The sequence below is a fragment of the Amphibalanus amphitrite genome, unplaced genomic scaffold (assembly GCF_019059575.1).
Source record: "Amphibalanus amphitrite isolate SeventyFive unplaced genomic scaffold, NRLGWU_Aamphi_draft 000029F_arrow, whole genome shotgun sequence".
In the NCBI taxonomy this organism is placed as follows: domain Eukaryota; kingdom Metazoa; phylum Arthropoda; class Thecostraca; order Balanomorpha; family Balanidae; genus Amphibalanus; species Amphibalanus amphitrite.
In genome coordinates this window covers 772,787-799,370 of record NW_024881525.1, presented here as the reverse complement: position 1 = coordinate 799,370, position 26,584 = coordinate 772,787, and the positions used below count along the sequence as shown (strand labels likewise).

Here is a 26,584-nt window from a genome sequence, read left to right as displayed (position 1 = left end):
CAAGATACCTGTTTTGCTTAGGACCGCACCTACCTGTATTGAGTCGTTGACCACATACGAAATATAGGTACTCGTACCTACCTGTTTTCCCCACAATTGATAGGCTTGTTCAGCCCGATTGCCCGATTTAGGCATTCGAAAAATACAAGTCCTGGTTTTCTTCCAAACAGTTTCTGTGGACCTGAGCCTGTTAGTCTGTTTTTGGTCCTCTCCTGGCTCTGTCTCTCTCGCGACCGCGGAGCCGTGGGCTCAGGTGCACAGCGCCGTTGTTAGCGGTCGGCCGGGTCGTTTATACACTTCTCGGGTCGGACCGTCTTCGACGCTGACTCCCGTCGTTGTTCAGCAGCGAACACGGCGAATTCGCTGCATTATGCATGTGATCTGCTCTCGCATTCACCTCCCGGCGCGGACGAGCGGCGCGGTGCGCTGTGCTGGCCAATGGCGGCCGGTGTGCGCCTTCTGCCCCTCCGTGTATGCCTCTCACTCCAAATCGGGAGGCGGCCGGCTCACCACGGCACCTGTCCGCCTCATCAGTCATACAGCGGGTCCGTCCCGACCGGTACTGAGTGATTCTGATACCCGGCAGGCCTTGAGACGGCCGGTCAACAGAAGCTGCAGGCCGGGTTTGGTAGTGTTGCGACACTGTCGTCCGCTGCACCATTAATATCACCGGTCCACTGCACGGCGACAGAAAAACTCGCCAGGTAGGGGAGAGTGGGGTAATTTGGCCGGTGGTGTAAATTGGCCGCCCCCACCTGTACGAAAGCTGATAAAAGTAAATGAAATAACTTTAGTCTCTATTCATTTGTCATCGGCAGAACTAACTCGAGAACAAATGTCAAAACTTTCCCCCTCTTAGTTTTATTCAAAATTAATAAAACGTGAATTTCGTTAGAAAATGGTAACTTTCACTTCCGTTTAAAAATTTGTATAACATGTAGTATTTGGGCTGTAAACGAATTTCAACATTATAGCGCCATTCTTGAGCGTGTTCAGCGGTTCCAAGAGCAATTTCATCTAGTTCTGTACAGCCATGACCACTTTATAGACAAAAATTTTCAGAATGGCAATGTGGGGTTATTTGGCCGGGACTAGCGGGGCAACTTGGCCGGTGCGCTCAGAGTCACTATGCTGGGACGGCCGAATTGTCATGGTCAATTATACCATAAAGGACATAATTCATGACCAACTTTGACTACCTTGATGCCATATTTCCTATTGGACAGCTGTAAGGGCATGTGACGTCATCAAATGTTACCTAATGCTTTTTTGGTAATAAATACTTACAGAAAAAAGATACAGCCGCGCAAATGGTCTCATTGTGTTCAGCTCGTCAAGGCGCATCGATTGCTATACATGATGACCTTGAACTCACGCAACCTTGAGGTCAAGCGACCTGAGGTAACGTGACCTGAAGCAAACCTTTGACCTTGACCTCTCGAGGTCAACACATACATGTTTCGATGCGGAATGACGAGAGAATTACGATGGTACTTTTAGTTTTGGCCTAGCTTGATTACTTCAAAAGCTTTTCGTAAAAAACTGTCATCGCATCTAGAGCCGCTATTTTGACTATTTTCGACCCCTGTGACGGCTGAGGCAACCTCCAAAATACTTCAAATGCGTCGTAGGACACGCGTCATTGCTGAATGTGAAGCTGACTCGCCTATAACAAAAATCATGGCCTCAAACTAACACCGGCCAAATTGCCCCACACCCCCGGCCAAATAACCCTGCTAGTGGGGCAATTTGGCCGCTTCGCAGACCTTTGTAATGCGCCACAATTTCAATATAAGTAGTTACTCTATCATTTCAAGTTTACTGTCCAGGAAAGTAAAATGTATGCCACAGCTGTCAGCGTTGAGAAAATGCAGAAATGTGTTGTCGATTTTTAGTTACATCGTTTTCTAAAAAAAGCGGCCAAATTACCCCACTCTCCCCTACGATACACTGATACGGCTCGGCCTGTTGTCGTTTGGAATACATATTGATCCGGGGCGTGTTGGGACCTGGATGGCCCTGATTCTTATACACGCTCTGCTGAACCTCAGTCAGTCGCTGGCGCCGCCCGCAGCACTCACTGCCTTTGTGACGTCACTGGAGAAGCTATGACGTCACCGGTAGCCGGGGCGCCCGGTCGTGGGAGCCGCCCCGCGCCGCTGACCAGGTCAGCTGGTGTGTGCCAGTGGCGTAATGACTCACACGCCGCGAGTACCGAGTACCGGCCGGCTGGGCGCCGACCCGGTTCACGGCTCCCCGGCCGGCCGCCACCGCTGAACTGTTACTACCCTGCCGAGAGGCGGATGGCCGACTTACGGCACGAATGGGAGATGGAGAGAGAGGATGGAGTGAGAGAGGGGAAGAGAAGTAATGAGCAGAGAGCAGGGTTTGACCGAACGGTGACCCGGTAGAGAGGTTTCGCAATTATGAAGCATAGGGCAAGTGAGTTGTGACTCAGATGCCGTCCGGGAGGCCGGGGTTATCCTGCGCGGATTGACCGTGCTATGCCGGTTAATTCTGCAGTGCAGCAGTAGCCTCCAGTTCCAAGCCGCTCTTCAGGGCCTCGTTCCATGAAGCGAGTCCGTAACTTACGCCGGTTTTTGGTCTTGTATTGCAAGTGCATGTGAAGCGATGACGATAGTTTGGATAGAAGGGAGAAGGGGAAATAAATTTATCGCTTCACATTCGCTTGGAATACAAGCCCAAGAACTGGCGTAAGTTACGGACTCGCTTTATGAAACGAGGCCCTGGTCCCCACCTACCCATCCTATCTCTGACTTCACTATTCACCCCGTCCTGACAGTGATAAGGCCTTTGGCCGGCCGTCTAGCCAATCAGACTTGTCACACACTCCACCGCTTTTGTCACCCCGTGACAGACTGTCTCAGCCTGTGTCAACCTGTGTCAGCCTGTGTCAGAGCCTGTGTCAGCTTCTCTGCGGTGTCTCTCGCGGCGTGGTGGTGGTGTCGTGTCACACCCGGACCGAAGTGGGTCAGCGGGCGCCGCTCTTACGATGACCTCTCGTGATGACCTATAGCGGCTCGGCACCCATGGCCGGCACACCCCGCCATCAAGCTCTCCCGTGTGACAGCGACTGGCCGCGCGACTGACACGGCGGGGGGCGGTGGGTGGTAGGCTGGGGCGGTGGGCAGCGGTAGACAGTGAACAGCGAGCGGTAGGCTCATCGGCGATGGACGGTAGGTGAAGGGCTGGGGCGGTAGACGGTGGACAACGGGCGACGGTAGACAGTGGGCGGCGGGCGGTGGGCGGGCGCGGCGGCCCACCGGAGAAAGTGGTCACCGTTTTGGACGCGTTTCACCGTGGCGATCCAATCGACCGTTTGTTTATCTGGTTTTCACTCGGGCCACTCGGGTCGAGAGACGCTCGCCGGGCGCTCGGCCCCAGGCAGAGGCGATATGATGAATGACTGGCTGGTCCGCGTGGGCGCCTAGCGAGACGAGAGCAGGGAAGCTCTGGGTCAGGGGATGGAGAAATGTTTAGATAAAGTTTCTACTGCAACGTGAACTGCTTGTGTGGCTTCCATTTTTTCGCAAACTATTAAATATTAGCCCTACCAGCTGGCAGTTTTTATCTAGTTTCTCTAGCAGGTTGTCTTGTGTCTATGTAGGACATCCGCCGCTATGTGGGACGGTTTCCCACCATTGTGCTCAACGATCTGCTGTCTTCAAAAATACCTCCCAGCCTACCATTCTTTTGCCACCACTAATTATTGGCTCCTCATATCCCATTATTATTTGCCCCGCGTATTGGCTGGCGCTGAAGAGCTCGCCAGCGGAGGGTTTGTGCTATCGATGGGGCTAAGGACCGGCAGGGGCGCCCTCTACCCCCCCCCCGAACCCCCTGATCCGTGACAGAACGTGACGTGACGGCACGTCCTCAGAGCCGCTGTCACCGTCACAATGTCACACAGAGCCGTCACGTTCAAGGCCGAACATTTGGCATGATTTTTGAGAGGTGTGCATACGTATATGCCTTTCAGTCTGATTTCCGGTATCCCCGGAGGCGGGTTTCAGTGGAAACCCATGATCCGACGTCTGAATAGGTCTATGAGCTTGTGTGCACCACGTAGAGTGCCGTGGCACGGGCACAGCGTGGTTGCTGTCTAGTGTCTACGTCACCTGTGTACAATATATTTATGTGTCGTTAGTCTAGAAAAAGGTGCCCACTTGCATAACATTTTAGCAATCAAAGGAAAATTGAAGAGTGTTTACAAGACAGAACAATGTCATGAAAATCTTGGCCTCCAACCAATATGCATGTGTATCAACATAGCGGGTTACACTGTCCGACCTTATAACTGCCTCGTCAGGGATAGTTTTCTTAGGCGCTGTTCCGATCATGTGTTGATGCTCATCTGATGTTTTCTTTATTCAAACGGGTATTTTTGTGTGTCTCGTGTATGGCTTATTGTCTGTGTGATGCCTGTGGCGCTATTTCGATTTCAGTTTTATTTGATTAATTTCCTCAATCGTCGTTCACTTTAGTTTGTTTCATTTTCTGACGTTCCCTGTCTGTTTTTCAGTTCAACTTTGTCGGCCGGATTCTGGGCCCCCGCGGCATGACGGCCAAACAACTGGAACAGGAAACCGGCTGTAAAATCATGGTCCGCGGACGGGGCTCCATGAGGGATAAGAAAAAGGTCAGTATCCATGGAAACGGTGGCAAACCCTAACAGCCTGCAATTGCATTGAACCTGAATGAGGCGTGTTTGTGTGGTTTCTAGAGAAATGTGGCGTATGCATCTGAAGTGGATTATAATCTGTTCGAATGCTGCTTTGTGCAGATTAAATGCGCATAACGGACAAAAGAAAAAAAACTAGAAGGAGATGGGGACGAGACATGAGACAGAAGACAGTTATTATTTATGTACTTGGACTATTTACGATCTAAGGGGTAAGACTCCTTCCAATGAATCTGCACCAGACGATCGACGTATAGGTATAACCTATACTAGTATAGCTTAGTCTGACAGTAACCGCAGCCGACCAGCCCAGCGCGATCCTCCATCGTATCTGAAATAAGCACAGCGCCGCATGAGCTGCCTCAGGTCGCCTCAGGTAACCGAGGCTACCGAAATGGCACAGACAGCGGCCGGCGACAGTCGCCGCCGGTCGGGCCGCCCGACATTACCCTATCTGAGGCGGGATCGGCCGTCCGACCGGCCGGCACGTGACAGGACTCGATGGCGACGGCACCGAGCCGCGGTGGCGACACGGGATGGTACGGGACGGAGACTGAAGACGGTCGACGAGCCGGGGCGAAATGGGAGAGTTGGAGGGCTTATCAGTAGTCTGGGGCAGTTCTTCGTTATGGATGGTCATCAAACACAGTATATTTGATTGTAAACATTTGAACATGAAAATCCTCACTTTTCTTCAAACAATTCATACAGATGGATAGCTAGCGAGGTCTTATCCGGGGCTTCGCGATATCTGTATGGCTTCAGGATCTACGCATTGCCTTCGATCTGCACCCTTGATCGAATGATCGCTGTGATTTGCCTGCCACTGGTATGATGAAAGCAATACTGGCCGGCGGCGGGTCAGGCGTGATCGGCACCCTTGCACGGTCCACGTGCACAGTGCACACCTGCGCCGGCGTGCACGGAGAGTCCGGCCTTCCGTCTCGGGGTCACTGCTCGGCGCGGACGTGAGGGCGCGGGCCGCCGCTGCGGGCCGGCACCCTGTCCTACAGCCGCGGCGCGCGCGACCCGGGCGGCGTTTGACCTCTCGGCGGCCGGCGCCGGCGCCGGGTGACGCGTCGCGGCGGAGTGCCGCGTCGGCAGAGGAGAGAGAGGGTGAGAGGAGGAGGTACTACCGGTGCGCCGCGTCCGCTGCGGCAGGCAGAGCGTGGTCTCCGTTCAGAGGGTAGGATTGGAACGTTTAGGCAGAGCGCGGCGGCGTCGGCGGCCTCCGCTCAGAGGGTAGGATTGGAACGTTTAGGGCGGCAGAGCGCGGCGGCGTCGGCGGCCTCCGTTCAGAGGGTAGGATTGGCGTTTAGCTGAATCAGCTTCTGGGTCACAATGGTCGGCTCAGAGGCAGTGCTGGTGTGTGGTTCGACACTCAGTTCTGTAGAAACCGGTGTGTCCACGTGGTAGGCCGTGCTGGCGTCGCCCCTGTGCCTCCAGTCAGGTCACCGATGGCTCTGCGCTATCTGCCTGTTGCCGTGGCCGGCAGAGGTATCACTCAGAGGACGGCGCCGTCCCCGCACAGTCTCTGTTGACCGCTCAGTGACCTGCGGTATTAACCTCTGGCCGTCGGAGCGCACCGCTACAGTCCGCACTGTGCTGAGATGGGCGCCAGGGGCCGGAGACCGGTGGGAGCCGCTGGGCCCGGCCGGATGCGCCGCTAACGGTCACAGAATGCGGTGGGCGGGGTCGTGAATTCCGCCGTGATGAGTCGTCAGCCACTTTGTTGATCGTTTATATGACCGTCTATATGATAGTCTACATGATTTGAAATTCATCACTTTTCATTATTATTTTTTCTTTAGCTTGATGTAAGATGGCTTCCATTGTGTTAGTAAATTGTATTGTTTTTCGCAAAATGGCCATACCTAGTATACAACGTTGTGGTAAGCCTCTTTTGTGTAATTGCTCAACTTGTTCAGGATTACGTAAGCTACCCCTCCCCTGCTGACCGGTTATTAGTTCTACCTTCGATGTCAGGGAGCCGCCAATGTGGCCATATGGAGGTTACGTCACCGCTCGCCTTCCATCCTTTCCGGTCCGTTTTTATATGTCCGCGACGTTTTTACATAACTCTGAGGCCCGTAACAGTGTCTGCCCATTTAAACACGAAACATTCTGGGCTGCAGATCCGGTTAACAGCTAGTTTTTTTCCGAATATGGGTCGGCCTTGGAATTCCTTCACGCTATTGCTTACGGCTTAATATGTGTTTCCGTTGTCATGCAATAAATCTTCTTAGATTGTTGCATGGTAGTTCACTGATACAAACAGATCGTCTTTCCATTTATTCCATTCCAAAATTGTAAATCGACATTTTCGTATCGTCTGCTGATCTCTGTCATCGGGAGCCATCCATCAGGCCGTCCGTGGCCGCTGCAATACATTCTGGTCGGAATCTATACCTTCCCCCGGGCCGCACGCCCCAAGGTCGGGTGATGGAGGGGGTGGGCCTGGCCCCTGCAGTCGCCTCCCACCTGCAACTGAGACCGAGATGAGGCCTGACTGACCGGTGTGCTGGGTCAGTTCGACCCACCGCCTGTTTCACGGGGAGATGTTTTCTGTTTGGAAACAACGTTTCCTCGCTGAAGGGTTGAACTTACTATTAAAACGGAATGAAGCAGGCTCAATAGCTAACCTGGTGACGGAAAACGAATCCGTGAAGCATCGGGAAAATTGAGTGAATCGGCACAAGCCTGGTTATGCGCTTAGGGTTTAGTTGCCGGTAGGGTGCCTGTTGAGATCCCCAATCCTCATGCCAGCGTCTGATCGGTAGGCCTGTGATCTGGTGTTGACGCCTCCTGGCCGCACGCCCACTACATAATAATGTCACTACACTACAAAGTTTCATTGAACGTTTTTCGGAAAGCGTAAGCCTCGCTCAAAAACACTCACCAACTGTAACCATCATTTTAGGAGACTTTAACGCCGGGAACGTGTACCTCAACAACATGACTAATCACAGTGGTATCACGACCTTCGACCTAAGACTCCAAGACACTGCTAGCATGCTAGGACTCAGCCAACTTATCACACAACCCACCCGAATGACAAACGACAAAAGCAACTTACGCGACTTAATATTTACAGACAATACTGACATTATTATCGATAGTGGGATATTACCTTCGTTTTCACGTTTAGACCATTTCCCAATATTTGCGACTGTATGTACTGCTTTTCCACGACAAACGACAGACCTCACTCATAAAACGATATGGGATTATGCAAACCTTGACTCACAACTTCTTACCAGACTTTTACAAGACACTGACTGGGAACAAATTCTGGACAACGACATAGACACAGCAACCGAACTGTTTATAGGGGCTTTATCAAGTGCTGCCGACGCATCGATTCCAAAAAAGATAGTTAGAGACAAATTTCAAAAGCCATGGACGACAAACGACCTGAAAACACAAATAAGGAAACGCGACAGACTGTTCAGACGAGCCAAACAAACTCAGACTGCCTACGACTGGGACCGATGGAAATATCAACGAAACAAAGTGACATCGATGAACAAAAGGCTGAAGCGACAACACATCCAACACCAAGTGGAGAAACTTTTGACACTTAAGCACGACCCACGCAAGTACCACCAAACACTACGCACAATGACAGGACGAACACGCGACTACACTATTCCACCGCTAGAGGGACATAACGGAGACATATTAACTGACGACTTCGAAAAAGCGACGCTATTAAACAATCATTTCGCCAGACAAGCGACGGTCGACTTAACCGGCACACACAGACATCCACTAAATCATGACTCAGACAGAACGCCGGTGCCCACTCTGGGTGAACTGATGACATCCGAGAGAGAGGTTCTCCAAATACTAAATTCACTCGATCCTAACAAATCAACGGGCCCCGATGAAATTCCAGTAAAACTTATCAAGTTAACCGCTCTCATCATCGCAGAACCATTGTCCAAACTTTTTAACATGTCACTAAGTCAGGGAATTTATCCATCGAAATTTAAAGAAGCAAACATAAAACCAATTTTCAAAAACAAGGGATCACCTTCTGACTACACTTGTTACCGTCCCATCAGTATACTTTCATCGTTATCTAAAGTCTTCGAAAAAATTGTCTTCAAGGGTATATATTCCCATTTACTGAATCATTCTCTTTTGACCGACAAGCAGTGTGGGTACCGGCGTAGCCACAGTACAGAACAACAGCTTTTATACCTGACTCACAACTTGTACAAATCACTGGACATGGGACGAGACTTTACTGCTATCTACCTCGACATTTCTAAATACTTTGACAAGATCTGGCATGACGGACTGTTGTACAAGAGTAAGCACGACTTCGGAATTACTGACTCACTTTTCGACTGGTTAAAATCATATCTTTGTGACAGGACACACCGAGTACGGATCAACAGCACATTCTCGGCCACTAAAACAATAAATGCGGGCTGCCCGCAGGGATCCGTACTCGGGCCTTTGCTGGCACTTATGTATCTCGACGGACTTTCAAGACGAATAAAGAATGACATTCTCTTTTTCGCTGACGACACATCTATCTACGCCTCGCACACGACAGCAGACATTGACGCCGTACAGCTATCACTACAACAAGACCTCAACGAAATCCACAAATATGGTCGAGAATGGGCAATTACATTCAACGCTACGAAGACCATCCAACAAACATTTTCACACAGACATCAATACACACCACCAAAGCTCACTTTCGAGGGCGCAAACGTACCCATTCATGAAACTCATACTCACCTAGGCTTGACACTTTCTAAGGACCTACGCTTCCACCAACACGTCAATGCAATATGCAACAAGGTACACAAATCACTCAGTCCACTCTACTCCATTGCACGTTACATACCAAGGCCCATTCTCGACCAAATTTACAAGACGTATATAAGACCTTACTTTGACTACTGTGACACAATATATGACGGACACATAACAATACAAGACGCTGCCCGACTTGACACGCTACAAAACAGAGCAGGGAGACTTGTGACGGGGGCTATGTTCAGGACGTCAACCGAAAAACTTCTACAAGACTTGGGCTGGGACAAACTGACTGTAAGACGACAAATACACAAACTCACTTTATATCATACATTCACTAATCCAAGACACCAAACGCCAAATTATATCACGATGATCATGCCAGAAACACGTGCAGAAAACACCGGCAGAACACTACGCAACTCCAACACACACACCATGCCTCCCAACCGAACCACATCCTTCCAGAAGTCCTTTTTCCCCTCAACAGGCAAATCCTGGAACCAGCTTCCCGAATCCATCCGATCCCTTCCTCCTCGTTCCTTTCAACGAGAGATCTCGAGGCGACTGGGGGTGCCTGGGCCTTCTCCCTTTTACAAAATTGGCACTAAAATGGGCAATATTTTCCATTCTAGGCTACGAATGCAAATGTCACAACTAAATTCACATTTATTTCAAATACAAAGGCACGATACACCTGAATGTGCTTGTGGCTTTGAAACAGAAAATATTCATCATTTCATTCTCGCGTGTCCCAACTATAATTTGCAGAGAGAGGAACTTTACCGGGACATGTTGCAAATTTTTGGCGAAAATTTTGGTCAAATGTCAACTACACGGTTATTACGTGTTCTTTTGCATGGCGACGATCTTGGCGGCGGGGACTGTCGTGCGGTGGCTCAGCATTTCCAAAATTTCTTGCTTCGTTCGCACAGATTTACCTATTAATTTACCTACCTCATTCAGTTTTGTGGGCGGCGTCCCCGGTGGGCTGAGTGACGTCAGCGCGGGTTGGGTCGGTGGCCTGTCGTGGCGGCGGCAGTGGTAGTTTTGTTTCATTACGCTACGTTACCTTCATTACGTTGTATGTTTATGTTATATTCGACGTTGATCTGAAGGCTATGTTCATGTTGTTTTATGTTTATGATGTCTATCTGATTATGTTACAAGAGGTGGTGCCTAGAGTCAAGCACAATGTGCTTTTGCACCACTCTTATATTATTTTGCTTTATCTCTGTTATTCATGTTCATTTTCCGATCGTTTTACTTATAGGTTGTCGATGCGCAATAAACATTCTGGAATGGAATGGAATGGAATGGCCGCGCAGTGCCGGATTTTGCCAGTCAGCAGCGTCTGTTCTTCTCCGGTCGACCGACCTTGAGCCGCCTTCTCGGCTGTGGTGTACCGGCCGCTGAACGGGGGGCAGTCGCTAAACGTCATCAGGTTTTGGAGTCAGACTCGCCGGCCGAAAAGGCTGGGCTGGGACTCGCTGAATAGAGGTGGGATTCGCTGAGCGGGGAACGAAGGTGGCTGAGACTCACTAAACGGACCTAAGCAGCTGAGACTCGATGAATGAGAAGCCGTTGACCCGTTCAACTTGTAAAGAGTAAAAAACTGAGACAACTGAGACCCATTGAGCTTAGTCTGCGAGTCTGCTGAACGGGGACTGATACTCGCTGAACGGAGAAGAGAAGCTGGGATCGCGCTGCCTGAGACCCGAATAGGGCGGCCCACGCCACCCATGATCCCTCCCCCAGCGTATGACGTCTCGTGTGTGTCGGGCGGGAGAGGGCGTACTGTGGTTTCTGTCCCGGCACTTGGCACCAGGCTTACTCGACACGCTGAGCGGATCGGCCAGCCTGCTAAGTCTGCTCCGAGTGGAGGCAGTTTACGCTAAGCTGGCAGCTGATGCGGCTTTGGTGGTGACCTCCACCCAGATATTTGCTGAGAAACAAAGTGCCAGCAGTCGACTAGTCACATGGACTAAAGGAACATCAGGAGTCGGGCTAGTCCTCATAGAGAATGACACGTCGAACACTGGAAGTCTAGTACCCACCGATATTGGATCTGAACTCTTCGTTTACCACGTTTTAAATTTTAAATTAGCATTCCCCTTGCGATCATTGCGCTAAGTTATGCATTCGCTAACGATGCATGTTGACAGTTCGTCCCGGCTGTGAGATCAAAGCCATACCCTCGCAGGCATGGCGCCGTTAGTGGTCAGGAATTTCGTCTTTAGCGGCCGCACCGGAAGGATTGGTGCACCGTTGCCAACTCTAAGCAGTCCGGTAACTGGCTGACGCGTGTTCAACAGCCGTCAGCCGACGCCGGGCGACCGCCCCCCCCCCCCCCCGTCCTGCTGCCACGCGGTGACCGCTCTATCCTGTCTGCTCACCTGGCAATTTGTCCCCACCGCGCTGTCCCGGGGAGACTGGGAACGAGGAACGAGTCCCAGTCACCAAGACGGGCCTGACCGGCGCTCGAGCCTCCCTCTCTGGCGTGTTCCCGCTAATGAGGGATCCCGGCCCGCCCTGTTTGGTAGTCTTCCACCGGTTTTGCCAGGCTCCACGGATACACCACCCGTGGCTGCTTCGGAATGGATTTCTGTGCTTGGTGTCGGTCGCCGTTTTTCAGTCGTTTTTGTTGTAGGTTATTAGTTTTGTAATCTCGTCTCGACATTAAAATTTTTTCTTGCGGTGAGCTGGGCCTTGGTGATGTTAAAGGGACCCTCCCACCTTAACATTAGATTTGAGTTGAGATAGCCAAAATGGGGTCCCTGGCTCACAATTACCGGTTTCGGCACTTACAACATCGAGAAATGCCTTAAATCGGAAATATTGAATTTCAAAATTGCAGCATTTTGATTCAGAGGGGCTAATGCATAAGAATACCCCTCTGAATGTGTGACGTCAGCGCAGATATCTAACGATTTTTAAATGTTTGACTAAAACGTTTGGTAGCACGCGGTGGTATATGCTGCTTTGCGCGCAACAAGTGCCGCACTTTCAAATACAGTCGCTAGGAACAGCAGAGATGCCAAAAAGTAAACAAAAGTAAAAGTCTAATATCTTGAAAACCGGTGAATATTTTTCGATGAAAGTTGGTAGTTATTCGTTTCGGCTCTTTCTGAACCGAGCGACATCACTTTCATGCCAATTCATTAACTTTTTTGAAGGTGGGAGGGTCCCTTTAATGTTTGATTCTCGATAACACGCCATGGTGCTTGTCATAATTTGCTGAAAGACCACAAGAGTGAAGAGCTAATTATATTCTCAATGATCGGAGCAGTGCTCGGCTAAATTGAACGTATCACTGTATTTCCAATGTCTGGTCTCTGGTGGCTGGGACAGTGACCCAAACCGCAACCGAACCCCGTGGTAGCGTCGAGCGGTCACAAGAGCAGTCGAGACTGGATTCGCTAGATGCCGGGGCGACTGACAGCCAGGAACTGGTTGATAACGGCTCTGACATTCCAAGGGACTTGATTGGTGACACCGTTCATTGACTGACTAATGACTAGTAGGCATAGTCCTGACACGAACTGGTGCGACTTTTTTTGCTGTTGACCTGACGTCATTGCCCGTGATCTGATGCTGACTTCCATTTATGCATGACGCGTTACAACTCATCATTCCGCTACTGCTTGTAACTACTCACCCAGTACCCACCCTTCTTCATTTTCTGGATTTTAATCAAGTCAGCTGTGTTTGTGTGCTTTGGAGATACTTGACCAGTGTCATTTTAGTAGCATGTACATTTGTGGGCTGTGTCAAGATTACTTTGCTGTGTCGGGGCCAGGCAGATGTTTTATTTATTACCCTTCCCCTCATGTGTTTCACTGTGACTCATTTTCTTACTGCCATCCTCTCGATATTTGTTTCCGTGACTTATACTCTTGTTGTTGTTGTTGTCCCCTTGTTGTTGTCCTGCTGCTGTATGACTCGTTAAGCGTGATTAACCATTCCTACGGCTACTGGACACCGCTGGTCGTGATGTGATTGTAGCTGACCGTTCCACCGGTTGTTAACCTGTGCTCTGTTCCGTTTCACGCACCCAGGAATCGATTATCAATAGGTAAGATCGGTTGTTATGACGAGTAACTCATCTACTTGATTATTCAGCCCAATGGTTATTATTTTTGTGTGTATGTTGTTTGTCGAGTAATGTTCACTGAGACAGCGTTTGATAGTCTTGATTAAATCGGAACGATGAGTGCTCACATACATATCATCATTTGCTAGTAAATGTATGTTGCATGTATTTTTCTCTCGTGACTGCCTATGGTCAGAAAATATCACAAATCACCGTCCTCCATCCCTTTCCTCCCACAGTGGACCGTTTTTCCTGCACCGTCCGCCGAGATTCCTCTCCTGCTGGCTCCTGATCAGCCCCTGCCGCTCCTGATCACCCCGCGCCGCTCCTGATCAGTGGAGCGCCGCTCTGATCCCGTCTGAACCACCTCCGCCCTAACGAACCAGTGCAGCGGCCCGTTTCGCGGCCGACCGGGCCACTGCGCCGGCTGCCAGCTGGCGGAGTTTTGCCGCCGCTGGGAGGCCAGGAGGTGCGTTTTTCGCCGCCCACCACCGCCGTCGGCGGTTCCTCAGTCGCTCTATTTTAGGGCCGGGCCGGTCGGCCGATTTGCTGATTCGTTACCGAGCTGCGCACACGGCGGCGGGTTTCGAACGGTCTGTGGCGGGCGCGCAGAGCTGGGTTTTTATGGAGGGCCGCAGTGAGGCCGACGACAGCGATGGCGGTGGAAGGTGGGGGCTGTTTGGCACGGATATTTTACCGATCTGGCCCAATCGGCTGGCACGCAAAACGGCAGAACTGGCCGGTGGCCCGGGCGGCCCGGTGCACCTCCCCTCCCCTCCGCTCCTCTCCGCTCCTCTCCCGTTCACCTGCCGGTTACCTCTCCTGCCCCTCTCCGCGCCCGCCGCTGGCGAGGGTGGTGTTTTGGCCATCGTGGCTCTCCTGACAAACCCCCGCATACCTCAGCATACCTTGGCATACCTGGGGCGAACTGTCATTGGGTAGAGCGTGCCACGTTGTCTGGGGCTCCCCTGTAGACGACGCCGGATTGTTTCGGCTCACTGGAGGGCTGTTTCGTGTTAACTGCAGGTGTTGTGATAGCAGTTGGAGCGCTGAATCCGCCCGCAGCGACCGGCCAGGAATTTTTGGAACGAGTCCGCCGGCTAATTTTGGACGTTTTCCCTCCGATCAGTCTTCCTAAAAACAGCTCTCTCATTAGAGAGCCGCCAAGTGATCGAAGCGTTCGTCAGTTCCCCTCTAAATCGATAAATCAACGGATCGAAATTCGTCTCTTCGCCGTATGGAGACACGGAGTGTATTTGGTACTGCGCCAGCGTCATAAATAATACCTGACTTGGTTACATTCAATTAGTTCGCACGTCCTGTGGAGATGACAACCAATTCGCCTGTGGTCGGCGCGTCGGTCACCGACCGCTGACGGCGGCCATATTAAATCGGCCGTGACGGATGCCGTGGCGCCGTGAGCGATGACCTGCCCTGACCCGTCTCCGGCGAGGGTCTGTGGACCCACGTCAGTCGAGCGGCGCTGCAGAGCTGGGCCGCCGCCAACACCGCGCTAGCGGACCGGCTCTGCCGCCGCGCGGCCGAATCAACTTCAAACGAAATTAGCGATCGGCGGCCGGCGGTTTGGACACGCTCCATGTGACGTGCAATTTGCCGTATCGTATCAGCGCGCGCCGGATCTGACCGTGTAGAGGGCCGTGTTGGTAGGTGGAGAGATCAGCGGCCGGCCGCTCACCCCGAGTCGGCATCAAACGGGGTCGTGTGTTGGACACGCGCCCGTCTCGGTCGGTAGATGCGATCTCCGGGCCCAGCGATCTTTCGATTCGCCCCAGAATACCGAGATTCCTCAGTGATAGGGTAGATATGACAGATCTTGATGAAGATCTAGGCAGTTTCGAGCAGGCCGCGCTGGCTGCTGTCGACGCTCAGCAATGCCATGCGAGCCATTTCTGGCAGGTGCCAGATGAAAATTGACGCCTGTGATTAAAGCTCAGCTATTAAGAGTGCAGTCCTGAAAATTATGACACCCCATGTCTAGTGACATTCACATCATTTTTCATTAAAGATTGAAATGTCAATGTTTCCAAACCGGAGCGTTCATTATACACCCCCCGCGGTTTTATTTGGATCTATGCAGTATACTATGCCCCCGATGCGACTCTTTCTTCCTACTCCCACTGCAGCCAGGGCAGATGTGTGATATCGCCCCCCCCCCCCCCTGAAATGTCCGTCGGTGGTGAGCGCTGACAGGCCCGGGCCGAGTTACGACCGTTAGTGTTGGCGCCGGGACCGCCGTCCACCGGTGGTCCCACGGTGTCAGGTCACTGAGGGCAGCGGTGACGGCCCCGCCGGCCGATATGACACGGTGTGAGGGATGGCCCGTCCACCCGTCCGCGTCACTCGCTTCAGAGCTCCCTGGACGCCAAAAAATGCGGTCATTTCGGGCCAGTTAGTTGTTTTTTAAGGAGCGGTAAAATGAGAGTCTGTTTTGTTCGTTTTTGGTCATGTGTGATGACCTGAGAGATGTGATCCGTTCGTCACCTTTTCTGACCTTTGAGAAGTATTGTTGACGTCCTCGGTCCGGTCTGCACGGTAATCACGTTCACATAGTTGGCTGATGTAAGGTCGATCCCCCGCTGACGAGTTCTCTCGAGAGAACCACACCGCCTGCGGGTTCACAACGGCCCCTCCCCTTTAACGAGAAAAACGAAATAGCGTTCTAGGAATTCCATGGAAGAAGGTAAAAAAAAAAATCACTGCTGCACGTCTTGCCGCGCTCGCTGCCCTCTGTCGACTGGCGCCTGGCATGTCCCTCTCCGCTTCCCTCTCGCCCCTGCCTCCCCGCGGCCATGCGCCTCCCGCCGTCCCTCCCCCTCCCGTTGTTCCCCCTCTCTCCCCTCACTTCGCCGTGCGTCCCTATCCGATCCGTCAACATACCTTACCGTCTCCGCCGTTAAGGTGGCTATTGACGTCCTCGGTCCGGTCTGCACGGTAATCACGTTCACATAGTTGGCTGATGTAAGGTCGATCCCCCGCTGACGAGTTCTCTCGAGAGAACCACACCGCCAACGCCGTCCACCGGTGGTCCCACGGTGTCAGGTCACTGAGGGCAGCGGTGACGGCCCCGCCGGCCGATATGACACGGTGTGAGGGATGGCCCGTCCACCCGTCCGCGTCACTCGCTTCAGAGCTCCCTGGACGCCAAAAAATGCGGTCATTTCGGGCCAGTTAGTTGTTTTTTAAGGAGCGGTAAAATGAGAGTCTGTTTTGTTCGTTTTTGGTCATGTGTGATGACCTGAGAGATGTGATCCGTTCGTCACCTTTTCTGACCTTTGAGAAGTATTGTTCTAACCCTGTCTCTCGCCCCCACCGTCCACAGGAAGAGATGAACAGGGGTAAACAGAACTGGGAACACCTCAGTGACGACTTGCACGTACTCATTACCTGTGAGGACTCTGAGAACCGCGCCAAGGCCAAGATTCAGCGGGCCGTCGAAGAGATCAAGAAACTCTTAGTGCCATCGGTAAGGAACCAACTCAAGGCCTTGACTGAGTGGGTGGGCACTGGGCATTACAGGACATGCATAATTCCACATTTATTTGGTTGAATATCGAATATCGATAATGATTAATGTTAGATCAGCAGGAGGACACATTCGATGGTATTTCTACATGTGTCGTAATCTTCCGAGCGGACTGTCCCGTATTTTTTTCTTTTCTTTTTTTTACATGCAGAGTCCATAGACCCTGATTGATTTTAATGTGTCACGCTGGACCAGCCCCACTGCCCCTGACTCCACGCACCAGCAGCTGTGGCCGAGTGGCACGTCCTGTTTGTCAGTGTGTTGTCCCGCCTCGCCTCCCTCGAGTGTGGGTCTGCGACCGGTGCTCGCGCCCATCTCCACGGAGGCGGCTGCGTCATTAGCGCAGTGACCGCCGCCGCCACCTCCGTCCCAACTCCTGACCGTGCTGATGACTGCGCCGTCAGACGCGGCCGGCGCCGGCGCACCGTCCCCCATGACCCCAATGTCTCTCGTCCCTCACACGCTCTCTAGTATCACCCCGCTTCACTCCGTCGCCTTCCCCATTCCCACTGATGTGCGGGAGAAGGGACAGTCTCGAGTGCAGCTCGTATCATCTGGCCGCGTCGACCAGCTGGGGAGCAAGGGAACATCACGGGAGGTATGTACCGAGGACAGCTCAGATCCAACACTGGGCTGGGCAGTGGGCACTGTATCTTTGGACGACAGATCATGACCTTCGCCGACATCCTTCGACCTTAGGCGACCTTCGCTGACCTTGGTAACCTGTATTCTATGCTGACGGCTGACCTCTGGTGACCTGGTCCCGGCGGTGGACGGCTCCGCGTGACACGGTGTCCTGCGGTCGGCGACCGGCCGTTTCAGTATGCGCGGCTCGTCTGTCGGTGTTACTGCCGTGCGCCGCGCGGTCCCAGCCGCCCGCTGCGGGCTGTCAGCTTGCCGCAGAGAGGTGAACGGTCACTCACCCTTCTTGGTGTTTGCTTGCCAAAGGAAGATTTTTCTGCTCACTGATGTCTGATCCTAGAGCAGAGTGCATCCACTAGTTTCCCAAAACAATGGTAGAAAGAATGACGAAATCGTTCTATGGAGGCACCTGAAAAACCGCCCGGTGGGGGCGCCTGAAGCCTGGAATGTCAGAGTCGGTAGCTCGCGCAGAGGTGCGCCGAAGAAAAGTGCCCGTCATTCTGCTAACAAAGTTGATGGTGTTCCGTGTCTGGCGGCCCTCCGGCGGCAGTGAACGGACTGTGAGGCAGGTCACGGACGGGAGTGGCACGAGCGGTGAGAACGGCCGCCTGAAGTGTGGGTTAGTGTTTCCTCTCTGTCGCTACTGTGTCCCGTGCTGGGACCCATTCCAGTTTGGCTGTTGTTGGCCGTACTCACCCATTTTTCGGTTGCGCTCCTCATCCGCCACAACCGTGGGTGAGACGACGTCGGACGAGAGAGGGAGAGAAGTAATAAAAAAAAAAACGAAAAAGAGACGGAGGAGACAATGTTGAGGACATTGGCGCCGTTGGGGATGGGGGGTGGGAGACGCGCCACTCGCGGCCCGCCTCTGTTGTCACCGTCGTCCCCTCTCACTGACTGAAGTCTGTCCTCTCGTCTCCTCCCTCGCCCTCCCCGCCCTCGCCCCTCCCCACGGACTGCCGCTCCCAACCCACCTCCGACCCAGCTGGTCTTCACACTCCAGAGGGGCCACTAAACTTTATTAGGGGACCCTAATACCGATTAGTGTTTCCTCTCTGTCGCTACTGTGTCCCGTGCTGCGACCCATTCCAGTTTGGCTGTTGTTGGCCGTACTCACCCATTTTTCGGTTGCGCTCCTCATCGGCCACCAAAAGCCCCAACTGGAACCGACAGGTAATGGTAGGAGATTGACACACTCAGTGTCTCCTCGTTAAGCTACCAGAAGGACTGGTTCTCGAGAGCAGAAAAAGTACTAATTGAATGCCCGGTGGCCCATCACACAAGGCGCAGTGCTCACCCAACGAATGTCATCCTTCGCAACACTAGGGCAGTGTGAAACGTCGCCCTTCCAACACCAGGGCAGTGTGAATCGACACCCTTCGAACACCAGTGCAGCGTGAATCGACACCCTTCGCGAACACCAAGGAATTGTGTGAATCGACACCCTTCAAACACCAGGGCAGTGTGAATCGATACCCTTCAAACACCAGGGCAGTATGAATCGACACTCTTCGCAAGCACCAGGGCAGTGCGAATCGACGCCCTTTAACACCAGGGCAGTTTGAATGACACCCTTCAAACACCATGACAGTGTGAATCGATACCCTTCGCAACATCAGGGAATTGTGTGAATCGACACCCTTCAAAAAACCAGGGCATTGTGAATCGACACCCTGCAAACACCAGCGCGGAGTGAAACGACACCCTTCAAACACCAGGGCAGTGTGAATCGACATCCTTCGCAAACACCAAGGAATTGTGTGAATCGGCACCCTTCAAGCACCAGGGCAGTGTGAAACGACACCCTTCAAACACCAGGGCAGTGTGAATCGACCCCTTCAAACGCCAGGGCAGTGTTAATAGACACCCTTCGCAAACACCAGTGCAGTGTGAATCGACACCCTTCAAACACCAAGGCAGTGTGAATCGACACCCTTCAAAACCAGGGCAGTGTCAATCGACACCCCTCAAACACCAGGGCAGCGTGACTCGATGGATCTTTTTCTTGTGCTCAACGTGAAGTCGCAAGAGCGGCCCCGGACGGCGCTGGATACGGTTTGCCATAAAAGGACACCTGCGCTCATAAACCAGCTGTGGACATAAACCAGCGGATCCCGAGACGGTGACAGGCCGTCTGCGGCGTGCCGCGCCCGTTGACCGACGCCCGTTGGCGCCGCAACCAGCGTCCGACGCCGAGTTGCTCTGGCCGTGTCGTGGGAGAATGCCGCCAAACCCACTCGCCGGGCAGACCACTATACGAGTCTGCTCGTACGTTATACCAGGCCAACCTCAAACCGATCCATTACCAAGTAAAGCCGGGGCATTATCCGCTCACCCCTGCGGTCACCTATGACCCGCTCGCCCACCGGCCCGACCCAAGTTCCCAGGTCAGGGCTGAATCGGCCGCGGCCCGGTCACGCACCGAACTGACCTAACGTATCCAAGCCATGTCACTCAGACCCCGTCGTGTCGCCCGCCGTGCGAACCTCGCATTCCCAGGTCCGTCGCCGATCCGGCCTCTGCCAGGCCTGTACCGCACTGACCTAACATTACCAGGTCAGTCGCCGAACCGGCCTCTGTCCGCACCGACCTCACCGAACCGGCCGCAGTCCGAACCGGCCTCGGCCAGGCCTCGTACCGAACTGACCTAACATTCCCAGGTCAGTCACCGAACCGCCTCGCCGAACCGGCCTCTGTCTGCACCGGCCTCACCGAACCGGCCTCTGTCCGCACCCGCCTCTGCCAGGCCTCGCACCGGACTGACCTAACATTCCCAGGTCAGTCGCCAAACCGGCCTCGCCGAACCGGCCTCTGTCTGCACCGGCCTCACCGAACCGGCCTCTGCCCGCACCGGCCTCACCGAACCGGCCTCTGTCCGCACCGGCCTCTGCCAGGCCTCGTACCGAACTGACCTAACATTCCCAGGTTAGTCGCCGAACCGGCCTCACCAAACCGGCCTCTATCCGAACCGGCCTCTGCCAGGCCTCGTACCAAACTTACCTAACATTCCCAGGTCAGTCGCCGAACCGGCCTCGCCGAACCGGCCTCTGTCCGCACCGGCCTCACGAACCGGCCTCTGTCCGCACCGGCCTCACGAACCGGCCTCTGTCCGCACCGGCCTCACGAACCGGCCTCTGTCCGCACCGGCCTCACGAACCGGCCTCTGTCCACACCGGCCTCACGAACCGGCCTCTGTCCGCACCGGCCTCACGAACCGGCCTCTGTCCGCACCGGCCTCACGAACCGGCCTCTGTCCGCACCGGCCTCACGAACCGGCCTCTGTCCGCACCGGCCTCACGAACCGGCCTTTGTCCGCACCGGCCTCACGAACCGGCCTCTGTCCGCACCGGCCTCACCGAACCGGCCTCTGTCCGAACCGGCCTCTGCCAGGCCTCGTACTGAACTGACCTAACATTCTCAGGTCAGTCGCCGAACACGATACATACAGCCAACGACACTGCACACAGCACGTGGTTACGATGCAGATACCGGCGGACCGGACCCACCTGCCATTCCAACGGTGCCGGGTCCGTAGTGTTGCGCGGAGTCCATGGTCCGCGTCCCGCTCTGGCTCTCACCACCGTACCGTGCACGATAGAGGCTGCGTGATGCCAGCACACGCACGCTATCCTACCACACACGCGCAATCACACCACCAGACGCGCCACTCGCGGCCCGCCTCTGTTGTCACCGTCGTCCCCTCTCACTGACTGACGTCTGTCCTCTCGTCTCCTCCCTCGCCCTCCCCGCCCTCGCCCCTCCCCACGGACTGCCGCTCCCAACCCACCTCCGACCCAGCTGGTCTTCACACTCCAGAGGGGCCACTAAACTTTATTAGGGGACCCTAATACCGAATAGGGAACAGAGGGAAGGACTGAGGTGTGGAATGGGGGCTGAGGTGTGGGAGAGCAAAGCTGGAAACAACTGAGGATAGAGAAAGTGCTCCAGACTGTCCCAATGAGGGATGACGGGGAATGGAAAAGTCGAATGCGAGATTGGCTACACCAGCCTTTTTTGGAGGGCGGATGGGGAGACGGTCGGGTTCAGAAGGAAAGCAGCTGCAGGCGTGCGCCGAACTATGAGATGTGTGGATGAGTTAGTTGTGGGGAGCCAGACGGTGGTCCGGAGAGCCAGCCAGCCGGCCAGACGAACCGACGGACGGAGGGACGGACGGCGGACAGTGTGACGCCAGGAGGGCCGTAAATTCGCCGGCCGGCTGAGCAGCTGGGACGGCGCCCTTCTGACCACACACTGCCACACGTTGGCTCCAGATGTGGCCACGTCTGCAGGCGGGGTGGCCTGTCCGCGTGCACCGGCCGAACGCAGCGCGCCGCACGTGTCCGACCGACGCGCCAGGAGGGAGGGAGGAGGGTGTTGCGCCACGGAGTCCGGCGTGCCGTGCCCGGCCGTTCGCTGTGGACCGTTCCTCTCTACTAGTTACTGACGCCTTTCTTAAGAACTGCAAGAATCGCCATTTTACCCCGGGCGGTGCATATGCGTTTAGCTAGAGCGTAGCTCAAACTGCTCAAAGACTGGTTAAGTTCCCACAGCTCTTCAGGGTGGCTGGGGCGATTGGGAAAGGGTCGTTCTAGCCTGCAGTGCACCTTTCGCGCACAAGTGCCTTTAAAATGTTATCGCCGATCATCACGATCGCCGGTTACCCCACACCACCCGGAGTTATGCGTGACCTGGCGGCCGGGTCGGGCCGTTCTTTAAAAAGCTGCGGCGGATTCACGGCGGCCCGTTTTTGAGGCGGCCGCCGCCGCTCGGGTGCTGACGTTGGCGACGCGCCCGGCCGTCCATCAGCTGCCGCTGGTCGGATGGACACGCCGCAGCCCCAAATCGGCGTCCGCCCTCCGCCGACCACTGACGGGTCACAGCTCGACCGGCCGCCGCCGGAGGGGCCGCATCCGACAGACCAGCCCCGCTGAGTAAACACCGCACCGGTCCCGGTATCGGCAGACAGACAGACAGACCGTGGACGGGGACAGGCGAACCATAGACCTGCTGGCTCGGGAGACTTCTCTGGGTCTGCACCGGGCCCGGGCTGGGCATGACTGAGTGCCGAGATGGCGACCACAGACTAATCTGGATAACGGTATGGGTGTTTACCGTGACCCGGAGACCGACAGTGGGCCGGGGGCTCCTGCCGGCGCCGCCCAGCGCCCCAGCTATCGGGGTCAGCAGCACCCTGTCTGTGGGCCCGGGCCGGGCACCGGCCACCGGCACCTGACCACGGCTGCACACGGCTGACCACGGCTGCACACGGCTGACCACGGCTGCACAGATGTTCAGGGCCATGGCTAGTTTTTATCAGTGCGTTGGGTACTCTCGCTGTGTGGAGCTCGGACTGACGTCTCCTGCCCTGCGCCGGGCCCGGCCGGCAGCCGCCGGGCGGTCGTGTTGTGCGCCGCGGCGCCGCGTCTCCCCCGCCGCGACATTCCTGCCTCCCTCCCTCCCTCTCCGGCGCGGGAGGGGAGGGGAGGTGCGCGCCGGCGTCTCCGTCGCGTATTTGGAATTTCCGACCTAGACGAGCGTCTGTGGTAGAAAACCACCACTTTGGTAGGGGAAACTACTGCTGTCTGCTACAATTTGCACTGCATGTCGACGCTGATAGCTGTCGCTACGCTGATAGATGTCGCTACGATAGCTTGACTCAAGCTATCGTAGCGACATCTATGCATACACATTTCCGACCTCGACGAAAATCCCGCGGCGCTTCGCGCCGACCCGCGCCGCCCATTCAATATTCATACTGGAGACCAAAAGAGATTATGAGTTCAGAGTTGTGACAAATACCTAAAGCAACCACCACGTATGATGTATACATTAACAGTTAACTATCAGATTGACGGCATGTGTCAACAATTATACCCTGATAGAAGACCGGAGGCTCTGGTTACCCGTGTAAAAATGAATACTTCAGACGCGTACCGCGTAGGAATTCAGCCCAGTATCGTTGAACAGATAGTGCATCGGCCTGAAAAAGTACGGTAACGATACCTAATTTTGGGTTTTTAGTCGGCCGATCCGTCCCCCTGTCGAAAATCTGTGGCGACGCCCCTGGCACGTAGGACAAAAGTACGTATCGCAAATGTTCGTACAATATAAAGTACGCATGGACAAAACTACGTCAAGGACAAAAGTACGCATGGCAAAAGTACGTACAGTATAAAGCACGAATGGATAAAGTACGTCAAGGACAAAAGTACGTATCGAAGAAGTACGTATAACAGGTGCATTATTAAGTACGCATGGACAAAAGTACGTCAAGGACAATATCACATATCGTAAAAGTGCGTACAGCATAAAGTACGTATGGACAAGAGTACGTCAAGGGCAAAAGTACGTATCCCAAAAGTACGTCGAGTATAAAGTACGTATGGAATAAGTACGTTAAGGACAGAAGTAGGCGTATTGCAGAGGTGGGTAGGTACGTACAGTACAAAGTACCTACGTATACCTAGACAAAAGTACGTCAAAGAAGAAAATACGCATCGAAAAAGTACGTTAATTATAAAGTAAGTATATCGCTAAGGTACTTACGTACCCTTGCCGACTTGCATAGATGTCGCAATCGGTCGCAACTACATACAGCGAGACATGCAGTGCAAACGGTAGCAGACAGCAGTAGTTTCCCCTACCAAAGTGGTGGTTTTCTACCACAGACGCTCGTCGAGGTTGGAATTTCCAAATACGCGTCTCCGTCTCTCTCCCCGCGGCGCTAGAGGAGGCATGGGACGCCGGCGCGCGGAAGGGTGCGACCGGCGCCGGCCGTTTGTTTACCGCTGACCGGCGCGCCGCGGGACTGGGACTGTCCGTCCTGTGGTGTGGCCAGCACAGAGCGCCCCTGCGGCTCCCGACGCTCATAGGAGGGCGGGGACCGCACCAGATGACCCCTGCCCTAGCGGCGACTCTATATAGGACTATATCCGTGCATTGTATATCGTATATGATCCGAGTGTACGCGTTAGGTCTCGTTTTCGCGAGTTCGACACCGCCGTACTAACGAAGAGTGTTTGTCTATTTCAAACAACCTGCAGTTATCTGTCACATGGCTGGATCGTGGTATGGTGTAGTCGCTTGTGCGAACGACACCACAGCTGAGGTTTGTTCGGCCAGCGCTTGACTCTCACCGTGTTAACTTTGGACGACTGGAAAAGAAACTCAACCCGGTCAATCTCTTTAGATGTGCAGAATTCCCTGTTCCTGGTGCTGCTCGCATATCATACAATCATGTTTGAAATTCTTTGAAACATCGGCGACAGCAGCGATGGCGTCTTCCAGCAGTCCGTCTGATGTAACACGGCCTGAGAGGCGGCGCCTGGGATTGGCCGCGATAGGGCCGCTTATGTATGCAGAAATCGCAGTGTTCGGGCGGCGGCTGCGGAGGCCGGAGGGAGGGGTGGAGGGCGGGCCGTTCAGAGCAGACATGGGAGAATATCGTGCGCCGCCGCCCAACTCTGGCCGATTTGTGTGGGGTAGTGAAGTATCCACCAGCGGTGTGACCTCGAATTTGAAGCCCGTTTGGTGTTTATCCCCATTTCGTGTCCTGTAGTGATGCAGACTTTGAACCTATGAAGTAGGTTTTGATGGGACTTAAAGTTAACGCAAGGCGTCCGTATAATCGTTCGAGATCTGCCTGGTATGGAGCTCGGCCCTCGAATCTAGCCCTGCAGCGCCTGTGACTCTTGACTAAGTTCCTCGTACCTTGATCCTCGTCTGAATCTTATGGCCCCTATCCCTCCCGGTGACCTCTTTCCCGCATTCTCCTTCAATATCGCTTTCTATCGCTTGTTCTTGTTTTCGCTCTAGCTCAGATCCTCCCTTTCTCTTGTATTTTAGATAAATGTGTCAACTACGCTGTGACGCTGACTGGCCTAACCCCTGTCTGACTCCCTGTCTGCCCCTGTCGAACTCCTTGTATGACCCCCTGTCTAACCCCTGTCTGACTCCCTGTCTGCCCCTGTATGGCTCCCTGTCTAACTCCTTGTGTGACCCCTGTCTAACCCCTGTCTGACTCCCTGGTCTGTCCCCGCTTGATCCCTCCGTCTGACTCCCTGTGTGATTCCCTGTTTGACTCCCCGTCTACCCCTGTGTGCCCTCAGGCGGACGGTGAAGACGAGCTGAAGAAGCGGCAGCTGATGGAACTGGCCATCATCAACGGCACCTACCGGGACTCGAGCAGTGAGTGGGGTGCGCCGGGTGGCCGCTCTCCCCCGCGTCACTGCGCCGAATCGCGGCTGATAGGGCACTGGACTGTTGGGGAAATGACGAACGGCACCACTGGGGTTCTAAGTGGAGTTTATGTGATCAGAATGATAGGTAGTGATTCTCGAAAGGCTTGCTGGTTTAGGTGATGCCTATCCACCGAGATTGCTTACGTGTTAGGGTGGAATTATCCAAACGACGATACTTTGGGTTTGATGATTTTAGGACTTGTAAAGAGGAGGCGTCATGGACTTCTCAAAAATTTGTCACAGCAGACACCCTCATGAACAACTTGTATGTTTCTACACCTCATATGTCATCCCAGTGAGGCGGCCGTCCCCCGCACGTGCTGGCGGCCTCACCGTCTCTCCCTCCCCTCACTCCTCTGTCGGGAGCCCGGTCATCGCCTCCGTCGGACACCTATGGCGACGCACGCCTACCAGGCATTCATGGATTATTCAAATGTACTAGGAGGCCCGGGGAATGCCACTGTCTTTCCACTGACGAAGAAAAATGAGGTTCTCGATGTGGGTGCCATGGATAGAGGCGCTGGCGCCGCCACCTATCGGGAGAAGGATAACTTTTAGTTCCTGTTAGCCGCTAAGTGACACCA

General features: G+C 54.0%; 1 protein-coding gene across 11 annotated transcripts in view; it reads left to right on the top strand.

Moving 5' to 3' along the window:
- LOC122366313 (protein held out wings-like) overlaps positions 1-26,584 on the top strand; it is a 40,516-nt gene that overhangs the window by 6,198 nt on the left and 7,734 nt on the right. For all 11 annotated transcript variants that reach the window (XR_006253876.1, XM_043338518.1, XM_043338476.1 and 8 more), the window contains exons 3-5: positions 4,544-4,660; positions 16,915-17,058; positions 25,869-25,947. Coding sequence is in view for 10 of the 11 variants with exons in the window: in XM_043338518.1 (XP_043194453.1) it covers positions 4,544-4,660; positions 16,915-17,058; positions 25,869-25,947 (340 nt within the window). In the remaining variant the exon portion in view is untranslated. The remainder of the gene's footprint in view (positions 1-4,543; positions 4,661-16,914; positions 17,059-25,868; positions 25,948-26,584) is intronic.